We start from the raw sequence: 27,898 nt of genomic DNA, 5'->3' as shown, positions 1-27,898 counted from the left end.
GTGGTGGTGCGTGTCTGTAATCCCAGCTACTCGGGAGGCTGAGGCATGAGAATCACTTGAACCTAGGAGGCGGAGGTTGCAGTGAGCCAAGATTGGGCCACTGCACTCACTCCAGCCTGGAGAGAGAGCAAGACTCTGTCTCAAAACAACAGAGGACAGGAACAATCTACCTGTTTAGTGTAGCTTAATGCCTAATATATAGTTTCTAGCACAGCCTAAAGTGCAAATTTTTCAGTGAATAAACCACTCTGTGCCTCAGAATAACTGATATTTACTGTCAATAATATGAGAACACACACTTTTGTTCACTGCTCTATTTCCAGAACCAAGAACATGGCTTGGCACACAACGTAAGCACTCAGTGGGTTCACCCTGCCTGCTGCCTCGACAGAGCTGATTTATCAAGACCAGGGAATTTCAATGGACAAAGAGTAATTCACGCAGAGCCAGCTGTGTGGGAGACCACAGTTTTATTATTACCAAATTAGTCTCCCTGGGCATTCGAGGATCAGAGTTCTTAAAGATAATTTGGCGAGTAGGAGCTTGTGAATGCAGCGTGCTGATTGGTCAGGTTGAAGATGGAATCATAGGGAGTCGAAGTGAGGTTTTCTTGCTGTTTTCTGTTCCTGGGTGGGATGGCAGAACTGATTGAGCCAGGTTACCGGTCTAGGTGGTGTCAGCTGATCCAACGAGTGCAGGGTCTGCAAAATATCTCAAGCACTAATCTTAGGTTTTACAATAGTGATGTTATTCCTGAGAGCAATTTGGGGAAGTTCAGACTCTTGGAGCCAGAGGCTGCATGACCCCTAAACTGTAATTTGTAATCTTGTAGCTAATTTGTTAGTTCTGTCAAGGCAGACTGGTCCCCAGGCAAGAAGGGGGTCTTTTCGGGAGGGGCCTATTATCAACTTGTTTCAGAGTCAAACCATAAACTGAATTCCTCCCCAAAGTTAGTTCCACTACACCCAGGAATGAATAAGGACAGCTTAAAGGTTAGAAGCAAGATGGAGTCGGTTAGGTCTGATTTCTTCCACTATCATAATTTCCTCAGTTGTAGTTTTGCAAAGGCAGTTTCAACAGCAGTGCTTGAAAAATTACTAAATCAATAAATAGTACTGAAAAGTTCAAATGAGGTCATATATACGAAAAAGCAATCCTACCATTGTTAGCTATAATTACTTCGCCATTAAACGAGGTAATAATTACTGCAAGAATTGTAACTCTTCCAACAGAGAGCAGAGATCTTTTGGCTCTGATAAAGCTCTGCACCTAAACGAAGGCGCTGTATAAAAATGGTTAATAACAAATGACCTTTACTCAGTGCTTACTACGATGCCAAGCGGCCTACGTGGCCTAATTTCATCCTCTCAAGTTCTTACACGAGCATTATTATTTCCATTTTACAAACTGTAGAGCCAGACCTCAGACCCCTACATGCACGTTGACAACAGTTGTGGCCCTTTACCACCACCACACGTTCCGCAAATCTCATGACCAGCAAAGGCCACGGGTGAGATCAACCCAGCGGACGGAAATCAACGGGGTCAGGGGTCAGCAGGAAGTGACTACAAGCCTCTAGCTCAGAGGTCACTAATATGTCACAGGCAGAGTGATGGGGCATTATTAAAGATAGTTTGACAAATTGTTTTTAATCTCATCTCTGTTGGTGAGGCCATAAAGTGACCGGAACATCTGAAAAAAAAACTCAGGAGGGAAATACATACGACTCAGCAGAGGCGCCCAGGCGGCGGCCATGATAGGAAGATGAAAGTGGCGCAGGCGCGGTTCCCGAAATGCAGACGTGGCAGAAGGAGTGGCCCGGCCCTAAAGCGTGGAGGAGGAACTTCCGGGGGTGACGCGACGACCCCCTCGGAACCGGAAGTGAAGCCTGGGAGCCTTGACGTTAGGAACGAAGTCTAACCTGGATCTGGAGCCGGGTGAGGAGTGGCATCGGGAGGTTGGTGGGTAGGAAAGCGAAGGAGAGGTCAGGGTATTACTGGCCAGATTGGGGTCCGGTTTCAGAAAGAAGGGAGGAGCCTGGGGGCGGGGCCTGGGAAGAGACCCTCACCTCACGCATCCACTATCCAGGAGCAGGTCCTAGACCCTCCCTTCGTCTCCCGGCCCAGATTCCGGCTCCTGCTTCCTGCCCCGAGCCTGTTAAAAGGTGCAAGACGCTTGGGCTCTGTGCTTAACAGAGCAGCCGCCTCTCTTATCGTGGCCTTAGAAGCTGACTTGGCTTCTCAGTCTTGATCCTCGGCTCTCCGAGGCTCCATAGCTTGACTACTTTCAGAGTTCTAGGAAGCTTGCCCCGCCCCCTTGGGTTGTCACCCTCGACTGTCCACCCAGAATGGAGTCGAGACTTCAGTCTGACTCCAAGATCTTGAATGTGTTTGAGGGAATTATTTTCTGGAGAAGAAGCTCCTTTCTTTACCCCTCCCCCCGACTTTGGAAAGCTAAAGGGAGGGGACATATTTTAAACTTAGTGTTAGTGACCTGTGTAAGGTTTAGGATTTGGACGAACAGCTACTGAGATAACTTTGAGTTTAAAGAGTTTTAGACGAGGATCAGCTCATTTTCTATAGTCAAGGTGGCCCTTCTAGCAAAGGGGGAGAGGCCCATTGTTCCCTCTGCAGCAACTCTGAGTGCTTCTGCTTCCTGGGCCTCTTCTGTCTATAGGATAATTAGAATGATACAGCTGTTGAAAGTAGATGTGATGAGATAGTTTTCTTGGAAAGACCTTATCTAGAAAAGGCCCTCTAATTCATCCCTGTGTTGGTGAGCAAGATTGTAATAATTTAGATAGTGGCCAAGATTCGTAACAATCGTAAGGGGAGCAGAAACAGGAGAGTTGGAGAAGTGCATTGAAATTTAGAATATTTATAGTCTTCTGCTTGAGGGATGAGGTGAATGATTTTTTCCATGAAATCTAACTTTGCCCCTGATTCTTGAACTGTTTCGTCAGATTATGTGAAGAAGGTGCCTGTTCTGCACTCGGTTTTAATCTGTTACCTTGCTAGAGTTTTCAGGTGTCCTTTACATTTATTTATTATTATTCTTTTTTTTTGAAAGGGAGTCTTGCTGTGTTGTTCAGGCTGGAGTGCAGTGTCACGATCTCAGCTCACTGCAACCTCTGCCTCCCAGATTCAAGCGATTCTCCTGCCTCAGCCTCCCAAGTAGCTTGGATTACAGGCACGTGCCATCGTGCCCAGCTAGTTTTTGTATTTTTAGTAGAGACTGGGTTTCTCCATGTTGGCTAGGCTGGTCATGAACTCCTGACCTCAAGTGATCTGCCTGCCTCGGCCTCCCAAAGTGCTGGGATTATAGGCGTGAGCCATTGCACCCAGCCAGCATTTATTGATTTTAATGCTTCGGTTTTGGCCGGGTGTAGTGGCTCACGCCTATAATCCCAGCACTTTGGGAGGCCAAGGTGGACAGATCACGAGGTCAGGAGATCGAGACCAGCCTGGCTAACAGGGTGAAACGCAGTCTCTACTAAAAATACAAAAACTAGCCAGGCATGATGGCACGTGCCTGTAATCCCAGCTACTCGGGAGGCTGAGGCAGGAGAATCGCTTGAACCTGGGAGGCGGAGATTGCAGTGAGCTGAGATCGTGCCACCACTGCACACTCCAGCCTGGCAACAGAGCAAGACTCTGTTTCAAAAAAAAAAAAAAAAATCTTCAGTTTTAAGGTCCATACACTCTTTTGGTGGAAAGACTGGGGTCGGAGTATCATTTGTATTATGGCAATTTAGCTAAAGAATGTCATTTCTGTAAATCAGTCTAAATTTTGTCATTGAGGGGGAAGGATTTTAGCGGATCTGTTTTAGACTTTTAGCCTGATTGATTTTAAATCAATTGTTTGGCACACTAGAGGGTACTCGATGTTTGTTGAATGAATGGATGCTAGAGTAAATGAATGGAAAGTGGGAACATTGTTTCTTTTACCTGTAACATCAAGGTAGTTCATCAGCCACGAGACTCTGTGTGACTAGACACCAGAAATCATACCACTGGGGAATGGAGGCTGCTGCTCCATTTCAGTGGGTCTGTTGTCTGAAGTTGAAATTTATATTCTTTAGACAGTGACAAGGGGTGGGTGGTCAGAGTAACAAAATCCTTGCTTTTAGAAGGTAATCTGAATACTGACTGGGGCAGAAAATCACTAAGATCCTGTGGATGTGTGAGGATTATTAAACTGATCACTGTCTGATGAGGTCAATTTCTTTTTATCTCTACTTCCTGCCCTGAATAGTTGCTCTCTTTAGAAAGTTCATTTTAACTAATTTCTTTTCTCTCTCTCTAATAGGTGAGACCAAACCGGGAATGCTTTCATAATGAACGTCAATCAGTCAGTTCCACCTGTGCCATCATTTGGGCAGCCCCAGCCCGTCTACCCAGGGTATCATCAGTCCAGCTACGGTGGGCAGTCAGGGTCCACAGCCCCCACCATTCCCTATGGAGCCTACAATGGCCCAGTACCAGGCTATCAGCAAACACCCCCCCAAGGTATGTTTCTGTTTCTTTGAAGCTAGGGAGGGAAATCAGCAGAGTCTTCAGGTTGGGTTGTATTGCTCTAGCTAAGCTACCTGAGGAGTTTGGGTGACTGGGATTGAGGAACATAAATCTGGCCCTGTGTAGCTGAGAGCCCTGTGGGCGCCCTTCCCTTTTATTATTATTATTATTTTTGAGACAGAGTCTTGCTGTCACCCAGGCTGGAGTGTAGTGGCACGATCTCAACTCACTGCAACCTCTGCCCCCCGGGCTTAAGCAATTCTTCTGCTTCAGCCTCCCCAGTAGCTGGGATTACAGGCATGTGCCACCACGCCCAGCTAATTTTTGTATTTTATTTATGTATTTATTTTGAGACGGAGTCTCACTCTGTCGCCCAGTCTGGAGTGCAGTGGCACCATCTTGGCTCACTGCGACCTCCGCCTCCCAGGTTCAAGCAGTTCTCTGCCTCAGCCTCCTGAGTAGCTAGGATTATAGCCGCCTGCCACCACGCCAGCTAACTGTTTTGTATTTTTAGTAGAGATGGGGTTTCACCATCTTGGCCAGGCTAGTCTTGGACTCCTGACCTTGTGATCTGCCCGCCTCAGCCTCCCAAAGTGATGGGATTACAGGCTTGAGCTACCGTGCCTGGCCGGTTTTTTTTTTTTTTTTTTTTTTGAGACGGAGCTTCACTCTTGTTGCCCAGTCTGGAGTGCAGTGGCACGATCATGGCTCACTGCAACCTCCGCCTCCTGGGTTCAAGTGATTCTCCTGCCTCAGCCTCCCGAGTAGCTGGGATTACAGGTATGCGCCACCACGCCCAGCTAATTTTGTATCTTTAGTAGAGATGGAGTTTCTCCATGTTGTTCAGGCTGGTCTTGAACTCCCAACCTCAAGTGGAATTACAGGCATGTGCCACCACGCCCGGCTAATTGTTTGTATTTTTAGTAGAGATGGGATTTCGCCATGTTGGCCAGGCTGGTCTTGAACTCCTGACCTCAGGTGATCCACCTGCCTTGGCCTCCCAAAGTGCTAGGATTACAAACGTAAGCCACTGCGCCCAGCTGTCTTCCGTGTTTTTAGGTAAGGTACTTTGTTTTTGCCTTAAGCCATCTAGTGGGAACACATCTCCCAGGTTCACTGACAGCTCATTTACTGTGGGTATCACCTGGTCACATTGTTCAGAGCTAAATGGAAGGGTTGTGGTCCATGCCCCTCTAGATCCTGTGACCAGGACCGAATATTTCCTGTTGACTTGTAGTCTCCTTGAAATCATTTATTCCTCATATATGTTGAATGCCTTTTGTTGGACTGATGATTCTTATATATAAATTAGCCTGGGACAGTGTAGTTTATGGGGATGAAAAGTGTGATATTTGTGTGCCTGACTTTTGGTGCCTCTCATATCTTTCTTCTGATACCAGTCCTTTTCCTTTGCTTGAGTTTCCTTTGCTTCTTAGATGCTCTGTAATATCATGGTAATAAGAGAATACTAATCCGATGCTGCTTTAGGTTGAGTGTTCGGTTTTTACCTTACTTTTTCTTTCTTTTTTTTTTTTTTTTTCTTTTTTGAGACAGTCTTACTCTGTCGCCCAGGCTGGAGTGCAGTGGCATGATCTTGGCTCGCCGCAACCTCCGCCTCCTGGGTTCAAGCAGTTCTCCTGCCTCAGCCTCCCGAGTAGCCAGGATTACAGGCACATGCCACCAAGCCTGGCTAATTTTTGTATTTTTAGTAGAGACAGGGTTTCACCATGTTGACCAGGCTGGTCTTGAACTCCTGACCTCGTGATCCACCCGCCTTGGCCTCCCTAAGTGGCGGGATTACAGGCATGAGCCACCACGTCCGGCCTTACCTTACTTTTTCAAGAAGAGCAGCTAGTGCTCTACAGATTCTCCACAGGGGCTTTTTGGAAGTGGTTAACAGTAAATCTTTGCCTAGGCTAGCTGATGATTTAGGGTATGCCAAATTCTTTATGCTTTCATAAAGGGATATGGAAAAAAGAAGGCAACAAAGAGATACGAGTAAGATTTGGGAAATAATGAAGTATGACGATTTTAATTATAACTGTGGGGAAAAAAAAAACTGTGATTAGATTAGGCCTCAAATCTTTGGAAGAACCTTAATTCTAAGCTGAGACTTTGGCTGAACAGAGTCCACCTCTACTTTGTCAAGTCCTGGAGTTTGGCATTCTCTCACGAGAAAGCTTTGTTAGAGGAAAACATACCTGATTCTGTCATGGTTGGTGAGCAAGTTTAGGTTAATCATGTTCCTTTAGGCAGGTTCTATAATGTCTAGTCTCTACTGAGGGCAGAGCAAAAGAAAAACAATTCTTTGAACAGAGGTCATCCACATTTCTTTTTTTTTTTTTTTGAGGCAGAGTCTCGCTCTGTCGCCCAGGCTGGAGTGCAGTGGCCGGATCTCAGCTCACTGCAAGCTCCGCCTCCCAGGTTCATGCCATTCTCCTGCCCCAGCCTCCCGAGTAGCTGGGACTACAGGCGCCCGCCATCACGCCCGGCTAGTTTTTTGTATTTTTAGTAGAGACGGGGTTTCACCGTGTTAGCCAGGATGGTCTCGATCTCCTGACCTCGTGATCCGCCCGTCTCGGCCTCCCAAAGTGCTGGGATTACAGGCGTGAGCCACCGCGCCCGACCTGGTCATCCACATTTCAAAAGTGATGTGCCAAGTAACTAATTGCTTTCTCCCTGAACTTCATGTGTGAAGAATGGCTAAGAGTAGTGAAAGTAGCTTTGATGGTGGTTCTAAGGAATAGGAAGGATGGAGTACAGCTTTTGTGAGGACATAGGTGGCAGTGCTAACGGGAGGACAGCCCAGCTGTCCATATTGAACTGTTGGGCAGAAACAAGGTCTCCGACCTATAGGAACACGTTCCTGAATCACGTGCTGTTTGAAGTTTTCACACTTAGAAGTGGATGAAAGGATATAGTTAGTATAAGCAGAATGAATGAAGAAGGTGGCAGAATAATCTCCCCAAGAAGTGTCTTTCCTTGTAGCCTAGTTCAGTATATTACTTGGTCATCTTCTGAGTCTCCTTTTTCATATATGCTCCAGGTTTCTGAGTTCTGGAGTAAGATCTTTTCCTTAGAAGAGTTGACTTGTTGTCTAGGGTAAGAATATTAGGCAGTCTTGGATTGACTGAGAGTATGGTGATCAAAGGAAGGCCCTACATTCTTGTGTCTCTGGCTACAGCTTCACCCCTAGTATGCTTGTCTAGGAGAGTGTAGGCCCCGTGTTGGGAATCTGTGTTTAGAATACTGCTGTAGCTAGAGTTGTATGCTGGTCGTGTCCTTTTCGCTGCCTAAACTGTGGTATTGGGCCAGTGAAGGTCTGGGTTTATTGATCCTTGCTTTGCATTCCTGGCTCAGGGTGGAGGAGAAAGTTATTTCCCAATCACTTAGTTTCTGTCCTTTACCCTCAGGTATGTCAAGAGCCTCACCTTCCTCGGGGGCACCTCCAGCCTCAATAGCACAGGCTCCTTGTGGCCAGGCTGCATATGGCCAGTTTGGCCAAGGAGATGTACAGAATGGGCCAAGCTCCACTGTTCAGATGCAAAGGTAGGTACTTGGTCAATCTAAAATTGGTCTGATGAGGCTGAGTGCAGTGGCTCATGCCTGTAATCCCAGCACTTTGGGAGGCCAAGGTGGGTGGATCCCTGAGGTTAGGAGTTCGAGGCCAGCCTGCCCAACATGGAGAAACCTTGTCTCTTTACTAAAATAAAAAATTAGCTGGGTGTGGTAGTGTGTGCCTGAAATCCCAGCTACTTGTGAGGCTGAGGCAGAAGAATCATGAGGCAGAGGTTGCAGTGAGCCAAGATCGCGCCATTGCACTCCAGCCTGGGAAATAGAGTGAGACTCTGTCAAATAAATAAATAAATAAATAAATAAATAAAATCGGTCTGATGAATGTAGAAAGGTTAGGAAGTTATGGGTTTTTTTTTTTTTTTTTCTCTCCTTTGCCTTTCTTGTAGATCACTTTTTCTCTTCCCTCTACCCTTCTGTACTTTGTCTTCTTTTTTCTAGGTTACAGGTACTGCTGATGTCCAGCCCTGTGGATTATTGACCCATCTTAGTACCTGGGTTCCTTTGCATATTCTTCCTTTTCTGTGAACTTGAGTTTCTTGCTTTACTAGACATACGTCTTCAATAATGGTTGCAGTCCTATTGAACCTACCCTAAGGGAGAAATGGGAAGACAGAACCTCAGGATTATTTACATCTCTTTTGATTTGCCCCTTTCCTCTAGATCAGGCACTTAGTAAGACTGATTGGTTAAGTTTGGGTATGGCCAGTTAGGAACTGAAAGATACTAAAAGGGAAACCACATAAATGGTGAAAACTTCAGTGGTACAATGACCCAATAAACCCATTTTAGCATGAAAGTCCATTAAAGGAGGGCAGTCATCTCTATTAGAGTGCTTTTTAAAATTTTTAAATTTTTTTGAGATAGGGTCTCACTCTGTGGTCCAAGCTAGAGTGCAGTGGCAGGATCACAACTCCCTGGAGCCTGGACATCTCAGGCTCAGGTGACCCTCCCACCTCAGTTTCCCAGGTAACTGGGACTACAGGCATGAGCAACCACACCCAGCTAATTTTTTGTATTTTTAGTAGAGATGGTGTTTTGCTGTGTTGCCCAGGCTAGTCTCAAACTGCTGAGCTCGAGCGATCTGCCCACCTTGGCCTCCCAAAGTGCTGGGATTATAGGCATGAGCCACTGCACCTGACCAGGAGTGTTGTTTGTTTTTGGTAAATAAAGAGTAAAATGTAACTTTGGGAAAGAGGTATGATAATAGAAAAATCACTTTCTGACACTTTAACTGGGTGTCCAGAATACACATTATTAGCATTGAATGTAAGCATGCATAAGTCAAACAAGTGGGGTACATAGAAGATAACAAGTACACAAATGTACATAAAGTTATAAAACAGGGTGACGGTACAGTGAGGGGGTAGGGAACTGTTTTAAATACATTGGTCCGTGCTGGGTGCAATGGCTCACTCCTTTAATACCAGCACTTGGGGAGGCTGAGGTAGGAGGATTGCTTGAGCCTACAAGTTGAAGGCTGCAGTGAGTCATGATTGTACTGCTGCACTCCAGTCTAGGTGACAAAGCAAGACCCTGTCTCAAAAAAAACCCAAAAAAACCAAAAAAAAAAATGTATGCCTTAGTAAATTATTATATAGCAAACTCCTTTGTAACTGCAACTACAACCCAGATGAGGAAAGATAACTTTGCCACTCACCCCAGAAGCCTTTTCTGTGTGCCCCGATTCAAACATTATTCTCTCCCTCCCCTCATAAATAACAATTATCCTGCATTATCCTGACTCTTACAGTAATTTCGTGTTTTTTTTTTTTTTTTTTTTTTTTGAGACAGAGTCCTGCCCTGTTGCCTACGCTGGAGTGCAGTGGTGTGATTTCAGTTCATTACAACCTCCAGCTCCCAGGTTCAGGCGATTCTTCAGCCTCAGCCTCCCGAGTAGCTGGGATTGCAGGTGCCTGCCATCACGCATGGCTAATTTTTTAATATTTTTAGTAGAGACAGGGTTTCGCCACGTTGGCCAGGCTGGTCTCGAACTCCTGACCTCAAGTGATCCACCCACCTTGGCCTTCCAAAGTGCTAGGATTACAGGTATGAGCCAACACGCCCAGCTGACTTTCTTGTGGTTTTTAAAAAATAGTTTACACTTGGCTGGGTGAGGTGGCTCATGCCTATAATCCCAGCACTTTGGGAGGCCAAGGTGAGAGGATTGCTTGAGCCCAGAATTTTGAGAGCAGCCTGTGCAATACAGGGAGACCCCCATCTCTACAAAAAATAAAATGTTAGCTGGGCATGGTGGCATGCCTGTTGTCCTAGCTACTTTGGGAGACTGAAGTGGAGGTTTCGTTTGGGCCCAGAAGGTTGAGGCTACACTGAGTGTGATCTCGCCACTGCACTCCAGAGCTTGAGAAACAGAGTGACACTGTCTCAAAAAAAAAAAAAAAAAAGTAAAAAAGTTTACACTCAAATGTACAACTGCACATACCACAGTTTAGTTTTACCCACAGGAAAAACAGTTGGTGTGTCTTTTAAGTCTATAAGCTCCACCTCTGTCTTCTTTTTCTTAGTATTTATCTGTTGAAGAAAACAAAACAGTTAACCCAAAGAATTTCCCACAGTTTGGACTTTTTACATAACATTTACTTCACACTTGTCCAACCCGTGGCTCACAATCTGCATGCCTCAGGACAGCTTTGAATGTGGCCCAACACAAATTCATAAATTTTCTTAAAACATACGAGGTTTGGCCGGGCACGGTGGCTCAAGCCTGTAATCCCAGCACTTTGGGAGGCCGAGACAGGCGGATCACGAGGTCAGGAGATCGAGACCAGCCTGGCTAACACAGTGAAACACCGTCTCTACTAAAAAAAATACAAAAAACTAGCCGGGCAAGGTGGCGGGCGCCTGTAGTCCCAGCTACTCGGGAGGCTGAGGCAGAAGAATGGCATAGACCCGGGAGGCGGAGCTTGCAGTGAGCTGAGATCCGGCCACTGCACTCCAGCCTGGGCGACAGAGCCAGACTCTGTCTCAAAAAAAAAAAAAAATACCAGGTTGCCAGGCGTGGTGGCTCACGCCTGTAATCCCAGCACTTTGGGAGGCCAAGGTGGGCAGATCACCAGGTCAGGAGATCGAGACCATCCTGGCTAACACGGTGAAACCCTGTCTCTATAAAAATACAAAAAAATTAGCCGGGCCTGGTAGTGGGCGCCTATAGTCCCAGCTACTCGGGAGGCTGAGGCAGGAGAATGGCATGAACCCGGGAGGTGGAGCTTGCAGTGAGCCGAGATCGCGCCACTGCACTCCAGCCTGGGGGACAGAGCGAGACTCCGTCTCGAAAAAAAAAAAAAAAAAAAAAAGAGGTTTTTTTTTTTTAAAGTTCATTACCTGTCACTAGTGTAGTGTTAGTGTATTTTACGTGTGGCCCAGGACACTTCTTCCAGTGTAGCCCAAGGAAGCCAAAAGATTGGACACCCCTGATTTACATTGTATTAGGTATTATAAGTAATCTAGAGATGATTTAAAGTATATGGGAGGAGGCTGGGTGTGGTGGCTCATACCTGTAATTCCAGCACTTTGGGAGGCCAAGGTGGGTGGTTCACCTGAGGTCAGGAGTTCAAGACCAGCCTGGCCAACATAGTGAAACCCCATCTCTACTAAAAATACAAAAATTAGCTGGGTGTGGTGGCGGGCACCTATAATCTCAGCTACTTGGGAGGCTGAGGCAGGAGAATCGCTTGAACCCAGGAGGCGGAGGTTGCAGTGAGCCAAGATCGTGCCACTGTACTCCATCCTGGGCGACAGAGTGAGACTTTGTCTCAAAAAAAAAAAAAAAAGTACACGGGAGGATATATGCAAATATGATGCCATATAACCCACATCCAATTCTACTGACTCCACCTTCAAAATGTATATCAAATCTCACTACAGTCATTCCTCAGTATCCATGGGGGAATAGTTCCAGGACCTCCCCTGACCAACAGATACCAAAATCTGCAAATGCTCAAGTCCCTCATATAAACTGTATGCAAGTAGAGATGTTAGGTAGGCAGGTGCATATACAAATCTGCAGCTCAAGACTGATGTTAGAACTGGAGATAGAAATTTGGAAGTCTTCAGTCTATAGATATTTAAAGCCATGGATGAAATCATTTAGAAAGTGAGTAAAGAATGGAATTGAGGACTTGGAGCTTACCAACATTTAAAAGTAAAGAGGAGCCGCTATCAAAAGACAATGAGGGGCCAGGTGTGGTGGCTCATGCCTGTAATCCCAGCACTTTGGGAGGCAGAGGCAGGTGGATTGCTTGAGTTCAGGAGTTCGAGACAAGCCTGGGCAACATGGTGAAACCCTTTCTCTACCAAAATACTAAAATTAGCTGGCTATGGTGGCACATGCCTGTGGTCCCAGCTACTTGGGAGGCTGATGTGGGAGGATAGCTTGAAACCAAGAGGTGGAGGTTGCAGTGAGCCAAAATCTCACTGCTGCACTCCAACCTGAGTGACAGAATAAGACCCCATCTCAAACAAAAAACAAAAAAAAGACAATGAGAAAGAGCAGTAGTGAGGTGGGAGATAAGCCAAGAGAGTGTGGTGTCCTGAAATCAGGTGAAGAGGGTATTTCAAGAAGGTAAGAGAGTAATCAGCTATGTCAGATGCTGCCAAATGGTAAGATGAAGACTGACAATTGACCATTGGATTCGGCAAGGTTGGCATCATCGATAAAGGCAGTTTCAGTGTAGACATAAAGAAAACTACCCAGTTGGAGTGAGTCAAAGAATTTCAGCCAGGTGGCAGATTGACATAATCTGAAAACCCTCTGCTACCAACATCTAGAAAGGAGAGAGAAAATAGAAACAAAAAAAATTTTAAGTGCAAAGTTAAGCTTAAAAGAAAATGTGAATTTTTTTTTTTTTTTTTTTTTGTTAATACGGAGTCCTGCTCTGTCACCCAGGCTAGAGTGCAGTGGCACGATCTCGGCTCACAGCAACCTCCACCTCCCAGGTTCAAGTGATTCCCCTGCCTCAGCTCCCAAGTAGCTGAGACTACAGGTGTGGGCCACCATGCCCAGCTAATTTTTGTATCTTTAGTAGAGACGAGGTTTCACCGTGTTGGCCAGGCTGGTCTTGAACTCCTGGCCTCAGATGAACCGCCTGCCTTGGCCTCCCAGAGTGGTGGGATTACAGGCATGAGCCACTGTGCCCAGCCGTCAAGTAAGGACTGAAAATCAGAGTGGTAAATTGATTCTGGGGCTGCCTGTAGATTGGGTGGATTCATCATCTTGAAAAGCCAGGGCCTTAAATTTAAGCAGGTACTGGGGAAGGCAGATGAGTCCTTATGCTTTCCTGAGAGGAGTTTTGGAACTGAGATATTGTTTATAATGTCTGGACCTGGGCTGCACCTTCAGTGAGCAAGCCAACTAGGGGAAAAAAGGTCTGCACGCTGGAAGAGGGAGATAAGGAGTCCTGTTTCTCTCAGGCTGACTGTGGATGGGTTAAAAAAAAAGTTCTTGGGACTGCAAATGGACATGACGGATCTTTTTGGAATGATGAAAATGTTATAAAATTTGATTCTGGTGATGGCTGCATAACTATAAATTTACTAAAAATCATTGAATTGTTCACTTAAAAGGAATGAATTTAATGGTATGGAAATTACATCTCAATAATGTTGTTTTTTTTTTTTTTTTGAGATAGGGTTTTGCTCTTATTGCCCAGGTTGGAGTGCAATGGCACGGTCTCAGCGCACTGCAGCCTCTGCCTCCTGGGTTCAAGTGATTCTCCTGCCTCAGCCTCCCAAGTAGTTGGGATTCCAGGCGTGACCACCATGCCAGGCTAATTTTTTGTATTTTTGGTAGAGATGGGGTTTCACCATGTTGGCCAGGCTGGTCTTGAACTGACCTCAAGTGATTCACCTGTGTTGGCCTCCCAAAGTGCTGGGATTACAGATGTGAATCACTGTTCCTGGCCATTTTTTTGTTTGAGATGAAGTCTTGCTCTGTCGCCCACGCTGGAGTGAAGTGGTGAGACCTTGGCTCACTGCAGCCTCCACCTCCCAGGTTCAAGTGAATCTCCTGTCTCAACCTCTTGAGTAGCTGGGATTACAGGTGTGCACCACCATGCCTGGGCTAATTTTTGTATTTTTTTAGTAGAGATGGGGTTTCACCATGTTGGTCAGTCTGGTCTCGAACTCCTGACCTCAATGATCCGTCTGCCTCAGCCTCTGAAAGTTCTGGGATTACAGGCATGAGCCACCGCACCTGGCCTAATTTTTTTTTTTTAATTTGAGGCCAGGTGCAGTGGCTCACACCTGTAGTCTCAACACCTTGGGAGGCTGAGACAGGAGGATCACTTGAGGCCAGAAGTTTTAGACCAGTCTGGGCAACATAGGGAGATCCTTTCACTATCAAAGAAAAAAAAAAAAAAAAAGCTGAGCATTGCTGGTGTGCCTGGGAAGCAGAGGTGGAGGCAGGAGGATTGATAGAGCCCTCGAGCTTAAGGCTACAGTGAGCCACGATGGCTCCACTGCACTGTAGCCTGGGTGACAGAGTGAGACCCTGTCTCAAAAACCAAAAACAACAACAAAAAACAAACAAAAAATGGATCTAGGGTGACACTATTATTACTGGAGTACCTTCTGGAAACAAATGTACCTTCTGGAACAACCACACCTCAGTCCGGGCTGGAAGGGATTATCAGAGGAAGGCATTTTGATTAGAGTTGGGCCAGGCACAGTGCTCACGTTTGTGATCCCAGCACTTTGTGAAGCCAAAGCGAGAGGACTGATTGAGCACAGGAGTTCAAGACTATCGGGCTGGGCGCGGTGGCTCAAGCCTGTAATCCCAGCACTTGGGAGGCCGAAACGGGTGGATCACGAGGTCAGGAGATCGAGACCATCCTGGCTAACACGGTGAAACCCTGTCTCTACTAAAAAATACAAAAAACTAGCCGGACGAGGTGGCGGGCGCCTGTAGTCCCAGCTACTCAGGAGGCTGAAGCAGGAGAATGGCGTAAACCCGGGAGGCGGAGCTTGCAGTGAGTTGAGATCCGGCCACTGCACTCCAGCCTGGGCCACAGAGCCAGACTCCGTCTCAAAAAAAAAAAAAAAAAAGACTATCCTGGGCAGCATAGCAAGACCCTACAAAAAAATAAAAATAAAAATAATTTATTTTTGTTTCTCTACAAAAAATAAAAATAATTTTTTTTTTCTCTACAAAAAATAAAAAAAAATAGCTAGGTGTGGTGGTGTGTGCCTGTGGTCTCAGATACTTGGGAGGGGAGGCTTAGGTGGGAGGATTGCTTGAGCCCAGGAAGTCAAGGCTGCAGTGAGCCACAGATAAGTGAGTGCCATTGTACTCCAGCCTGGGTTACAGAGTGAGATCCTGTCTCAAAAAATAATAATAATAAAAAGTAAGGCTGGGCACGGTGGCTCACGTCTGTAATCCCAGAACTTTGGGAGGCCGAGGCAGGTGAATCATGAAGTCCAGAGTTCTTAGACCAGCCCGGCCAACATAGTGAAACCCTGTCTCTACTGAAAATACAAAAATTAGCCAGGCATGATGGTGGACGCCTATAGTCCCAGCTACTTGGGAGGCTGAGGCAGGAGAATTGCTTGAACTGAACCCAGGAGGCAGAGGTTGTGAGCCAAGATTGCACCACTGCACTCCAGCCTGGGCGATAGAGTGAGACTCTGTCTCAAAAAAAAAAAAAAAAAAAAAAAAGAAAAGGAAATAAAGACAGAGTATAGACCTATTCTTTTGTAATGTTTAGCTAAAAGGGGAGCAAAAGTTTGAGGAGGCTATGAGGTAATTCGGTTGGATTTTTAAAAAAGTTTTTTGAGATATAATTCATATACTATGCAATTCGCCTATTTAAAGTGTTTTTGTATATTTAGTGGTTTTTAATATATTGATAGATATGTGCTGTCACAATTTAGTATATTGACAGATATCACTACAGTCAGTTTTAGAACATTTTCATCATCTGAAGAAGAAATACTGCATTCTTTAGCTACCCCTGTTTAGCTATTCCCCCATTCCCCTATTCTTCCAACCTTAAGCAACTCCTGATTTACTTTCTGTCTCTAAAGATTTCCCTATTCTGGACTTTTCATTAGAATAGAATCATATACTATGTGATATTTTATAATCGACTTCTTTAATTTAGCATAATATTTTCAAAGTTCAGCTATGTTGTAGCATATATTAGTACTCCATTCCTTTTTGTGGCTAAGTGGTTTTTCATTGTGTAGCTACATGCTACATTTTGTTTATCCATTCTTCTGTTGATGGACATTTGGGATGTTTCCACTATAGTTGGTTTTTGGGGTTTTTTTTGTCTGAGAGATGTTTGTATGTTTTTGTGCTGATGGGAATAATCAGAGAGGGAGACACTGAATGGAAAGTATATTGGAAAGACACTGTGGTAGACTGAGGCGGGTGGATTGGCTGAGCTCAGGAGTTTGAGACCAGCCTAGGCAACATGGCGAGACTCCATTATCTATAAAAAATACAAAAACTAGCGACTGGGCACGGTGACTCACGCCTGTAACCCAGCACTTTGGGAGGCTGAGGTGGGCAGATCATGAGGTCAGGAGATCGAGACCATCCTGGCTAATATGGTGAAACCCCGCCTCTACTAAAAAATAACAACAAAAAAAAATTAGCTGGGTGTGGTGGCGGGTGCCTGTAGTCCCAGCTACTCAGGAGGCTGAGGCAGGAGAATGGTGTGAACCTGGGATGGGAGGCAGAGCTTGCAGTGAGTCGAGTTCGCGCCACTGCACTCTAGCCTCGGCGACAGAGCGAGACTCCGTCTCAAAAAAAAAAAAAAGACAGAAAAACAACAAAAAAAACCTAGCCAGGAATGGTGGCATGTGCCTTTGGTTTCAGCTACTTGAGAGGCTGAGGTGGGAGGATCACCTGAGCCTGGAAAGTTGAGGCTGCAGTGAGCCGTGATCACACCACTGCACTTCAGCTGGGTGACAGAGTGAGACCCTGTCTCAAAAAAAAAAAAAAAAACTGGACAATCAGTCTGCATTTGTTTGATTTACTATTTATTAAGGTTCATGCATGCTTATGTGTGCCTTCCCTTGCAGTGCTTTCAGTGCTTCAGATTACAAAACTAAGGAGGTTTGTAAGAATTGAAGCAGAGGAAGCAATAATTTAGTTGGCAGAGTAAATAGTACTTGACCTGAGGGTGCTTAGTTTATGGGTGAGCTTAATGGAAAACAAGATTTTCCATGAATAATCATGGTATAAACAATCAGAAATATACCCATAAATATACAAAAGTATGAAGCCATAAAAGAGTTCAGGGTGAGAGTAAGATGTCACAAAACAATGTAGCTTCCTGTACGATGCGAAGCTTCTGCCGACTTCAAAGGATGTCCTAGCCCCACTAGTCACCTCTGCTTTCTTTCTTTTCACAGGCTGCCTGGGTCTCAGCCATTTGGGTCCCCATTGGCCCCTGTGGGCAACCAGCCAGCTGTGCTTCAGCCCTATGGCCCTCCCCCGACAAGTGCACAGGTGACTGCGCAGCTGTCTGGAATGCAGATCAGCGGTGCTGTGGCCCCAGCCCCTCCCTCTTCAGGGCTGGGCTATGGTGAGTGGCTATGAACACAGGAGTGTTACTGTCCCCTTTTCAGAGGCATCAGACTCTGGGGTTATACCTGAATCTCTATTATTTCCCTTGTATTTCCTGTGCCTCTGAGCCTCAGAAGATGGGACAGTCATACCTGCCCCTCTTGTGTGGAAAGGAAAGTCGCTTTACCGAACAAGGAGGCAGAATGACTGGGCTTTTGACTCTACCTTTATTCTACTTCTCAGGCCCACCAACATCGCTGGCTTCAGCCTCAGGAAGTTTCCCTAACTCTGGTCTGTATGGCTCCTATCCTCAGGGCCAGGCTCCTCCCCTTAGCCAGGCCCAAGGTCATCCTGGGATCCAGACTCCCCAGCGATCTGCCCCATCACAGGCCTCCGGCTTCATACCCCCAGCTTCAGGGGGTCCTCGGCTGCCTTCGATGACTGGTCCACTCCTGCCTGGACAGAGTTTTGGAGGGCCCTCAGTGAGCCAGCCCAACCATGTGTCCTCACCTCCTCCTCAAGCTCTGCCCCCTGGCACCCAGATGACTGGGCCCCTGGGACCACTGCCACCTATGCACTCCCCGCAGCAGCCAGGCTATCAGCCCCAACAAAATGGTGAGTCTTGCCCAAGGTCTGTCTAGAAGCTAGAGGCATCGGCTACTCAGGTGGTTTTTGATGTTTTTTATTTGTTTGTTTGTTAGTATTGCTAAGTGGTGAATTAGATGGGCAGCTTCAGGGTATTATTCCTAGGATATGGGGTTTATAAGACATTATTTTTTCTTGTAGTTCAGATAACACGGTCTTTCTGAATGGCTTTGCCAGGCATTAGTGTACCTCATAATTCTATGTTTGTAGGAGTCTAGTCATTTTCCTGAGGCCTTAAGAAGAGATAGGGATGGGATTTTGAGTTCATCAACCTTGTACCCTTGTCTCAGGTTCCTTCGGACCAGCCCGGGGCCCTCAGCCTAATTATGGAAGCCCCTACCCAGCAGCACCCACCTTTGGCAGTCAGTCTGGGCCTCAGCCACTGCCTCCTAAGCGCCTGGACCCTGATGCCATCCCAAGCCCTGTAAGTAGAAACTTACATGGTCCTGAGGAAGGGTTTGTGTCTGCCAGATAGGCAGGTCAATCTAGATGAAATGTTTGCCTAGCATTTTCTGATAATTTTCCCTTTTTGTTCATCTTCTTGGAGAACTTACATATAATTTGACTCTGAACTGGAACTTGAGGTTCTAGGAGTCTTTTGGGGGGCTGTTTTACTCTATAGATGGGCAGAGAAGGAAGGGAAACCAAGAGTGAGCAGCAGCACCAGTAGATCTGTGAGTTGAGGACTGTACTCTGTCACTACTGTACATACATAGTATGGTAGCCTTTGTCCTTCTGTGGAGCAGTGACTGGGTCTTGTCCCCTTAGATCTAGAAGGATGGCCTTCTTCCTAATGGGTAGAGCAGGTGGGAATTCTCTATGTTAGATGTTAAGAGAAGGAAAGCCTCACTGGTTTCTCTGCTCTTACTTGGACAGTTTTAGGAGGAAGTCCCCAGTACTTTTGTTTGGTAGGCTTCTGCTGTGTAGATGGGGAAGAGTGAATGACAGTTTATGAGGGCAGTGTGTATGTAAAGTCCCACTGGAGAGCTTTTCCCAGGAAGAGGGTGAACTGCACCCTTGGGGAGCCATCAGAATCCTCAGGCCCTCCTTATCAGACTCAGAATAGAGACTAGGACTGTACTGCCAAGTAGGGGCCACTTTATAGTTCTGTCTGTAACATTTGCTATGTCAGTTACCTTGCCATGCTTAGCCATTGTCATATTCCATTCTGTTCTCTTCCCTCTTCCTCCTTTGGGTAACCACCACAGTGAGGGAGCCTGTTGGCCGAGGAGAACTCAGGAGAATTAAGCAGCCCCTCCTTCCTTCCCCCTCCTTCAGTAAGAAGGAGAGCCTGGTTGGATGTGAAGGGAGGCTTCTTGTAGCATAAGATAGTCCTTAGAATGGGAGGTTTGGCCTTTTAGGGGAACATTCCTGTTCTTCTTCCTTACGGTTTCTTCCATTCAGCCTCAGCCCCTCCCTGTATAACTCCTGCTTGCCTCCTGTTTGTCCCTTTCCTTATCTTTCTACATCATAGTCTGAGCCATTAAAGCCTCTGTGTTGAGCCAGAAAGACTTGGAATTTCGTATCTAGAGGGGGCTTGATTTCAGCAATATGAGCTGGGCTCCAGCTGTTCATGTCTAACTCAACAGGGTTGAGAGAAGTAACATCTGCCTCTTGTTCTTTTGTCTCCCTCCTTGTATTCCCCTGCTGCCTTTATAATTAAAACACTAAAAGCAACTCAGTGAGCTGCCTCCTCAGCAGAAAACCAGGCACAGAATAGACCCCGATGCCATTCCTAGTCCAGTAAGTGCAGGGGGTGGGTGTTTGTGCATGTCATTCCTGTGTTAGTGCCATCCATGCATGCCTGTGACCTCATCTTCACCTCATCTACCATGTCCATTCCTCTCCATTCTCTTCCTTTAGCCCTAGCCCTTATAGATACTCACTTATACAAGCTAAAAGGATATGCATGCCTCAAGTCACCAGGTAAATGAAGAGGTAGCAAGCTGTTTGCCTTGAGTATGGGGTGGTGGAAGGTCAGGCTCTAAGGGTGGGGTCAGGTGGCATGTTAGTTTTGGCTTTAGTCCTTCTGGCTCCTCCAGGAGCCTGCAGGTGATGTGTGATGGAAGAGGACAAAGTTGAACAGTAGATCATTCCACTTTGGATTTGATTTGTCTGTAGCCTGTTGTGAAGAAATATCGGTATAGGAACGTACAGATTCATAGTATCCCAAACTGGAGTTTCTTACAGGAGAAGAGACTGCTGGTTTGGGAAAGTGTGAGTACTTTCTCATCTGAAGAGTCTTTTTCACTCTGATATATTTCTAAGCTTCAACTTTTCTGCCATGGGATAGAGAGTCTCATTTGCCCTTTGCTTTTTCTGGTTTTCCAAACCCATCTTGAAGTAACTGACCAAAGGTCATGAGCCTGCATAAAGGTCTGAATATGAGTTTTTCAGGTCCTTTATTTTCCTTTGCTGAGTCTGTCAAAATGTGGAGGACTGAGGATTGAGCTATAAGGATTGGGTACTTATCCTCTCCTCCTATATATACACATTGATGCTTACCTGAAAGTAAGGCAGCATCTGCTTCCTCACCTTAGTTGATCATTTCTGGTCGTTTAAATCTCTCCTCACCCTGTCCCTTGTAATTTCATTGAGTGTAGAGTCATTCCAGGTAGATTCATTTTTACATGGTTACTGTTGTCTGTTTTCCTGCTCTGACTCAGAATGTGTCTTGGAGAGAGGATCGGGGAAGGCATGATGGGGGAGGGGAATGGAATCTAATCATGTTTGAAGGTTTGTGATCAGAGCTGGGGCTTTTCCTGGAATGGGAGGAATGAGAGGGTGTTCACGATTGATGGGGGGTTGGGGTCAATTCATATTTGGCCCATTCTCATGTTGCCTGCCTAGCAGGCTGCTGGGAGTGAAAGATTGGCTGCTGTAGGGTGAAAGATTGGCATTGTAGCATTTTATATGATCTCCAGAAGGAGAACAGGCCTGGTGCATGAGGTGTTCCCTGGCAAATTTTTAGTTTTTGTGTTACGGCTCTAGCCTTTTTTTCTCTTGGCACTCTGGGACCTGACACTTCCTTTTTCTTCTGTCACCTCACTCATTTCACTTCTCTGCAGATTCAGGTCATTGAAGATGACAGGAACAACCGGGGTACAGAGCCATTTGTTACTGGAGTACGGGGCCAGGTGCCACCCTTAGTCACTACCAACTTCCTGGTGAAAGACCAAGGTGAGAATTAGCTCCTCCCACAGGGGCTTTTTCTTCAAGATTATCAGCTTATGGTTGGGGCCTTTTTTTTTTTTTTTAGTTTTTAACCAGAGACAAGTTCCCTCTAGTCCCTCTGGGGAAAAGGCCACCATCACCTCTAGCTTTGTGGAGATGATGGTGTGGATCACCAATGGAGAGCTGGTGTCTGGAAGGATTCTGTGATCTGACTTGGGTCTTCTACCTCCTTCTTCAGGGAATGCAAGTCCCCGATACATCCGATGTACATCCTATAATATCCCTTGCACATCTGACATGGCTAAGCAGGCTCAGGTGCCCCTGGCAGCAGTCATCAAACCGCTGGCGAGGCTGCCCCCAGAGGAGGTGAGTCAGGGAAGGGGCTAGAGTGTAATGAAAGGGAGGGAGGTAGAGGGGGGACTAAACTTTCTTCCTGGATGTAATTCCGGCTTCACAATGGAAGATATTTTAGTTAGGCAGGAGAGGAGACTATCTTTAGTGGCTTTCTATCCCAGGGCGCATCCCTGGAGAGGGGATGGTAGGGATGAGAGCGAAAGCCCAACCCTGGAGAGGGGATGGTAGGGATGAAAGCGAAAGCCCAAGACATTGCTGTGAAGGAACATGGATGGTCCCTAGGGGGAACAAGCGGTATGAAAAGAGGTAGGATCAAATTGTAGGGGAGAAGACAGCTGAATGTAGGAACCTCTTGTATCATGGTAATCTCCAGATGATGAGAAGGACATTATTCCATGTTTTCCTGACTGTCCTTTTATCCCAGGTTAGGGCTGTTAGAACAGCATATAAGCAAAAAGGGAGATTAGGATCCAGTGATCCTTCTCTCACCTGTTTTGGGGCCTGATCTGTCACCCCAGTACCTGATACCAGGATGTAGAGAGTGAGCGAGGCAGCTGCTCCAACAGGCCTTGGTAGGATACTCATATTCAGCCTTGCTTATCTTACGATAGGGTTCTCTCTTACTAGAAGCCCAAGGCTCAGTTTATATTCTGCTTCTCTCTGTCTTCCTCTGTGTGTTTGTGTATTTCCATCTGGGTCCCATTGGGGATAGTTGGGCACTGATCTCTTATGTGTAGGGTGACATTTGTCTGGGGCATCAGTAGCTGGCACAGAATCCCAGGGATAGGGGAGGAGGTGTTATAGATATTTGGTAAGGGAAGGAGCTAGAGTCCAGATTCTGTTTTTTTTTTTTTTTGAGATGGAGTCTCGCTCTGCCGCCCAGGCTGGAGTACAGTGGCCGGATCTCGGCTCACTGCAAGCTCCGCCTCCCGGGTTTATGCCATTCTCCTGCCTCAGCCTCCCGAGTAGCTGGGACTACAGGCGCCCGCCACCTCGCCCGGCTAGTTTTTTGTATTTTTAGTAGAGACGGGGTTTCACCGTGTTAGCCAGGATGGTCTCAATCTCCTGACCTCGTGATCCGCCTGCCTCGGCCTCCCAAAGTGCTGGGATTACAGGCTTGAGCCACCGCGCCCGGCCGAGTCCAGATTCTTAGAGCAAGAGTGAAGGGGATTAGAGATGGGACCAGAAAGGAGAATCCTAGATAATCTTGGCTTTCTCCCTCATATGCCATGGCAGCCCCTGGTCTGATACGGCCGGTTTTGCAGTTCCTCTTCTCTTTCAGTGAGAAATGCAGCTCTGGGGGTGGGATGTAGCAAGAGAGAACTATATAATTTTTACTCATAGGGACATTTTCCTGTGATTTGTCCTTACTCCCTTTCATCATTGTGCTCCCTACTTCCTCTGTGGGCAGAATATCTACACCATGTGCCTTCTCCCTCCGGTTGTTCCTCCTCATCTCCTGGCTGAACCTACTGTAGTTTTCCTTTATGTCTGATCCCCTCCCCTTTGTGCCTTAGGCTTCACCATATGTTGTGGACCATGGGGAATCTGGCCCTTTGCGCTGCAACCGCTGCAAAGCATACATGTGTCCCTTTATGCAGTTCATTGAAGGAGGGAGGCGCTTCCAGTGCTGTTTTTGCAGCTGTATCAATGATGGTATGTTCATGGAAGCTGGGATTTGGGGAAAGGTCTTGATTGTATCTTCCTTGTTCTCTATTAATAGTTAGAGAGATGAGGGTCCATTTTTCAGGAGCTGGGGAAGCAGGGCACATGGGAATGAGGGATAGTGGAGTGAGCTCAGCTAGGGCTAGATATACTGATTGAAACTGGATCGTCAAGTAACACACTGCCATGCTCCCCACAGTTCCCCCCCAGTATTTTCAGCACCTGGATCATACCGGCAAACGTGTGGATGCTTATGACCGTCCTGAGCTATCCCTGGGCTCTTATGAATTCTTGGCCACTGTAGATTACTGCAAGGTGAGGGAAGGTAGCATGGGAGGAGCAGTGGGTGGAGGATAATGAGACAGCTAAGAATGGCTGTTATCATTTCCCTCACCCCTTTTTTGTCCCTTTTTGATGTTGACTTCTCTCTAGTCAGCTGGCCTGGTTAGCATTACCCCTCTCCCCAACATTTTCTTCCTCTGCAGAACAATAAGTTTCCCAGCCCTCCTGCCTTTATCTTCATGATTGACGTCTCCTACAATGCCATCAGGACTGGTCTTGTTAGGCTCCTCTGTGAGGAGCTCAAGTCACTGTTAGACTTTCTACCTAGGTGAGAGTTACAGAACTGAGGTGTTTCCTGGGGTTAATGATAGGGTGTCTGGGTTGACTGAAGAGATGAAGCCTGATGTCATGAAGTTGTGCGTGGTGGAAAAGGTGGCAAGTCTAGGTAACAATGTCACCTTCTACAGGGAGGGTGGGGCAGAAGAGTCAGCAATCCGCGTTGGCTTTGTCACCTACAATAAGGTGCTCCACTTCTATAATGTGAAGAGCTCATTGGCCCAGCCACAGATGATGGTTGTGTCCGATGTGGCTGACATGTTTGTGCCACTGCTGGATGGCTTCCTGGTCAACGTCAATGAGTCTCGGGCAGTTATCACCAGGTAAGAGCCAGATTGTGGAGGTAAAGGTTGGGGGTGGCATGGGTACCACCATAGAAGGTCATGGAGTTGAGCAGAGGTGTTGGACAGTAGATGGAAAGGGGCTGTGGCCCAGGAGTTGTCAGATTCTAGAGGCCTGATGACTCTTCAGGGAATTGAGAACTGAGGTATCTGGAATCTGGATAGCAATTTTGGTTGTTTTCCGTCATCTATCTCTTTAGCTTATTGGATCAGATTCCAGAAATGTTTGCAGACACAAGGGAAACAGAGACAGTATTTGTCCCAGTTATCCAGGCTGGGATGGAGGCTCTGAAGGTAAGGCTGGAGTATCTGGCAACTTCCTCTAACTCATTTTCCTCTGACCATCTTATCCCCTGGGATACAACCTCTTTCTTCAGTAGTGGATGACTGTCCAGTAAGTTAAACTGTCTGACATAGTTGGTGCTTAATAAATGACAGGGGAAGGGGTGGATGAATAAAGAATAAACAAGTAGTCCTCTCTTTTTTCCTAGGCTGCTGAGTGTGCAGGGAAGCTCTTTCTATTCCATACATCCCTGCCCATTGCAGAGGCCCCAGGGAAACTGAAGAACAGAGATGACAGGAAGCTGATCAACACAGACAAGGAGAAGGTGTGGGACTGGAAAATGGGGGAGGGGAAGGATTTTTCATTACAGAGGAAGTGGGGACTCTCTTTTCTTGATGGGGGCTAGGACCAGACACTCCATCCTTTCAAATACCGTATCTGTGACTGCCAACCTCCACTGCTGCCATACTTCTCTACTCCATCTGATGGCAAAGCTGTTGGTAGACTTCTGTTTATTTTTTAAAGGAGAACTTTTGGCCAGGCACAGTGGCTCATGCCTATAATCCGAGTGCTTTGGGAGGCCAAGGTGGGCGGATTTTTGAGGCCAGAAGTTCGAGACCAGCCTGACCAACATGGCAAAACCCCGTCTCTACTAAAAATACAAAAATTAGCCGGGCGTGATGGCACACACCTGTAATCCCAACTACTTGGGAGGCTGAGGCAGGAGAATCGCTTGAACCTGGGAGGCAGAAGTTGCAGTGAGCTGAGATCACGCCACTCTATGCCAGCCTGGGCGACAGAGTGAGACCCTGTCTCAAAAAAATAAAAATAATATAAAGGAGAATTTTTTACTATTGCAAAATCCTTGGAAGTAGATCTGAAGTCTCCCATGAGTTTGAATATCCCATGCTAGCTATTCAGTTCTCAAATAGGGCGGAGCTGGGATATTTGAACATTTTCTTCTCCCCATTTTCTTTCCCCCTAGACTCTGTTCCAGCCTCAGACAGGTGCCTATCAGACCCTGGCCAAAGAGTGTGTGGCCCAAGGCTGCTGTGTAGATCTCTTTCTCTTCCCTAACCAGTATGTGGATGTGGCCACACTCTCTGTTGTGCCCCAGCTCACTGGTGGCTCTGTCTACAAATATGCTTGCTTTCAGGTATGGTAATGGTATTTGCAGTGGCAGATGGCAGCAGGGCTGGGAATATCTGCTTATATATGGAGTGGCTGACTCATTAATAGAAATAGCGTTGGGGCTGGGCATGGTGCCTCATGCCTGTAATCCCAGCACTTTGGGAGGGTGAGGCAGGCGGATCACCTGAGGTCAGGAGTTCAAGACCATCCTGGCCAACATGGCAAAACCCCATCTCTACTAAAAATACAAAAATTACTCGGGTGTGGTGGCGGGTGCCTATAATCCCAGCTACTCGGGAGGCTAAGAATCCCTTGAACCTGGGAGGCGGAGGTTGCAGTGAGTGAAGATTGCGCCACTGCACTCTAGGCAGGGCGACAGAGTAAGACTCCGTCTCCAAAAAAAGAGAAATAGTGTTGGAAGAGAAGACTGCATAGTCTAAAGAAGTGAGCCCGAGAGTGTGGCAGTTAGGAACATGGGCCTTGGAATCAGTCCTGCATTGATATTCTGGCCCCACCACTTACTAGCTACATGACCTAGGATAAATTACTTAAGTACTCCCTCTTTTGTTCCTTCATCTGCAAAATGGGGTTAAAATACTTAAGTAGGATTTGTCTACAAAATTAAATAATTATATGTAAAGCACTCTGTGTGGTACCTGGTGTGCAGTCTAAGTGTTTAAAAGCTATTGTTGTCATCATTATCATCGTCACTGTAATGATGATAATTAGGCAGCCTTGTAGAGTGGAAGGGGTACAGGGAGATTGTCTGTAGGATGAGCTATGTCTAGTCAGTGATATGACTCTGGGTCTGGGGCCCTGCAGGTGGAGAACGACCAGGAGCGGTTCCTGAGTGACCTGCGTCGTGATGTCCAGAAGGTTGTTGGCTTTGATGCTGTGATGCGGGTCCGGACAAGCACTGGTCAGTCCTGTTGGAGAAGAGCAGGTGGGGGGCCTAAGTCTGGAAGGGAGGCATGTGGCACTTGTCATACCTTTTGCCCTAACTCTGTCCATGTGGCCTCAGGTATCCGTGCTGTAGATTTCTTTGGAGCTTTCTACATGAGCAACACAACAGACGTGGAGCTGGCTGGGCTAGATGGGGACAAAACGGTGACTGTGGAGTTCAAGCATGATGATCGGCTCAATGAAGAGAGCGGAGCCCTCCTGCAGGTGGCAGGCGGGAGGCGGGGCTGGGCAGGAAATGTGTCATTCGCTTGGTATAGAAGAGGGTGAGGAGTGGGTAGAGAGCACTGGAAGAAAAGACTGGGCAGGGGAGTGGCTCATTTCTCTCTTCTAGTTTAATAATGTAGCAAAGGGCCTTTGTGAGGGAGGGGTGTGAGTTCCCCCTTTCTCCCTTCCCCTAGTGTGCCCTGCTTTACACCAGCTGTGCAGGGCAGCGTCGGCTCCGCATCCATAACCTGGCCCTGAACTGCTGCACCCAGCTGGCTGATCTGTATCGAAACTGTGAGACTGACACGCTCATCAACTACATGGCCAAGTTTGGTGAGGGTAGAGGCAGGGCAGGGTGGGATTGCGGCTGAGAGGTCCAGGATGGTGAGCGGGTAGTTATGATGGTGGGAATGCATACATGATGGGCAGCTGACCAGTGACTGTCTTTGCTTTCCCATCCAGCATATCGGGGAGTCCTGAATAGCCCTGTGAAGGCTGTTCGTGACACTCTCATCACCCAGTGTGCCCAGATCCTGGCCTGTTACAGAAAGAACTGTGCTAGCCCCTCCTCTGCAGGACAGGTGGGGCAAGTATATTAGTGGCAGGTGGGGTTGTTGGGACAAATGTTTGCATTTGGGAGGGATTTCTCATGATCATCGACTTAATTTTGATAATCCCCTCAGTTGATCCTTCCTGAGTGCATGAAGCTACTCCCAGTTTACCTGAACTGTGTGTTGAAGAGTGATGTCCTGCAGCCTGGAGCTGAAATCACTACTGATGACCGTGCCTATGTCCGACAGCTAGTTACCTCCATGGATGTGGCTGAGACCAATGTCTTCTTCTACCCTCGGCTCTTACCTTTGGTGTGATTGAGGGTTGGAGTTTGAGATCTTGCATGGAG

At 46.8% G+C, this 27,898-nt stretch overlaps 1 protein-coding gene and 1 long non-coding RNA gene across 3 annotated transcripts in view; one reads left to right on the top strand and one right to left on the bottom strand.

Annotated features, from left to right (window-relative positions):
* Window positions 1-453: 453 nt before the first annotated feature.
* LOC119627917 (uncharacterized) lies at window positions 454-1,823 on the bottom strand. The gene is made up of 2 exons (XR_005244125.2): window positions 1,725-1,823; window positions 454-701 (listed from the first exon to the last, which is right to left on the bottom strand). It is a non-coding gene; the product is annotated as an uncharacterized lncRNA (long non-coding RNA).
* Window positions 1,824-1,831: 8 nt separating this feature from the next.
* The window catches only part of SEC24C (SEC24 homolog C, COPII coat complex component), a 28,182-nt gene continuing 2,115 nt past the window's right edge, over window positions 1,832-27,898 (top strand). Inside the window, exons 1-21 of one of the 2 annotated variants that reach the window (XM_007963015.3) lie at window positions 1,832-1,937; window positions 4,309-4,508; window positions 7,928-8,063; window positions 17,466-17,638; window positions 17,863-18,234; window positions 18,555-18,688; window positions 19,939-20,007; window positions 21,333-21,444; window positions 21,677-21,804; window positions 23,310-23,448; window positions 23,657-23,772; window positions 23,943-24,067; window positions 24,207-24,398; window positions 24,617-24,710; window positions 24,908-25,024; window positions 25,685-25,855; window positions 26,653-26,749; window positions 26,852-26,997; window positions 27,192-27,330; window positions 27,460-27,578; window positions 27,681-27,860. In XM_007963015.3, the coding sequence (XP_007961206.1) occupies window positions 4,337-4,508; window positions 7,928-8,063; window positions 17,466-17,638; window positions 17,863-18,234; window positions 18,555-18,688; window positions 19,939-20,007; window positions 21,333-21,444; window positions 21,677-21,804; window positions 23,310-23,448; window positions 23,657-23,772; window positions 23,943-24,067; window positions 24,207-24,398; window positions 24,617-24,710; window positions 24,908-25,024; window positions 25,685-25,855; window positions 26,653-26,749; window positions 26,852-26,997; window positions 27,192-27,330; window positions 27,460-27,578; window positions 27,681-27,860 (2,931 nt within the window). In that variant the 5' untranslated portion in view covers window positions 1,832-1,937; window positions 4,309-4,336. The remainder of the gene's footprint in view (window positions 1,938-4,308; window positions 4,509-7,927; window positions 8,064-17,465; window positions 17,639-17,862; window positions 18,235-18,554; window positions 18,689-19,938; window positions 20,008-21,332; window positions 21,445-21,676; window positions 21,805-23,309; window positions 23,449-23,656; window positions 23,773-23,942; window positions 24,068-24,206; window positions 24,399-24,616; window positions 24,711-24,907; window positions 25,025-25,684; window positions 25,856-26,652; window positions 26,750-26,851; window positions 26,998-27,191; window positions 27,331-27,459; window positions 27,579-27,680; window positions 27,861-27,898) is intronic. The other variant, XM_007963016.3, reaches the window with a different exon arrangement.

This window comes from Chlorocebus sabaeus, chromosome 9 (assembly GCF_047675955.1).
Source record: "Chlorocebus sabaeus isolate Y175 chromosome 9, mChlSab1.0.hap1, whole genome shotgun sequence".
NCBI classification, from domain to species: domain Eukaryota; kingdom Metazoa; phylum Chordata; class Mammalia; order Primates; family Cercopithecidae; genus Chlorocebus; species Chlorocebus sabaeus.
The sequence above is the reverse complement of the archived record's forward strand: the minus strand, read 5'-3'. Positions and strand labels throughout refer to the sequence as shown.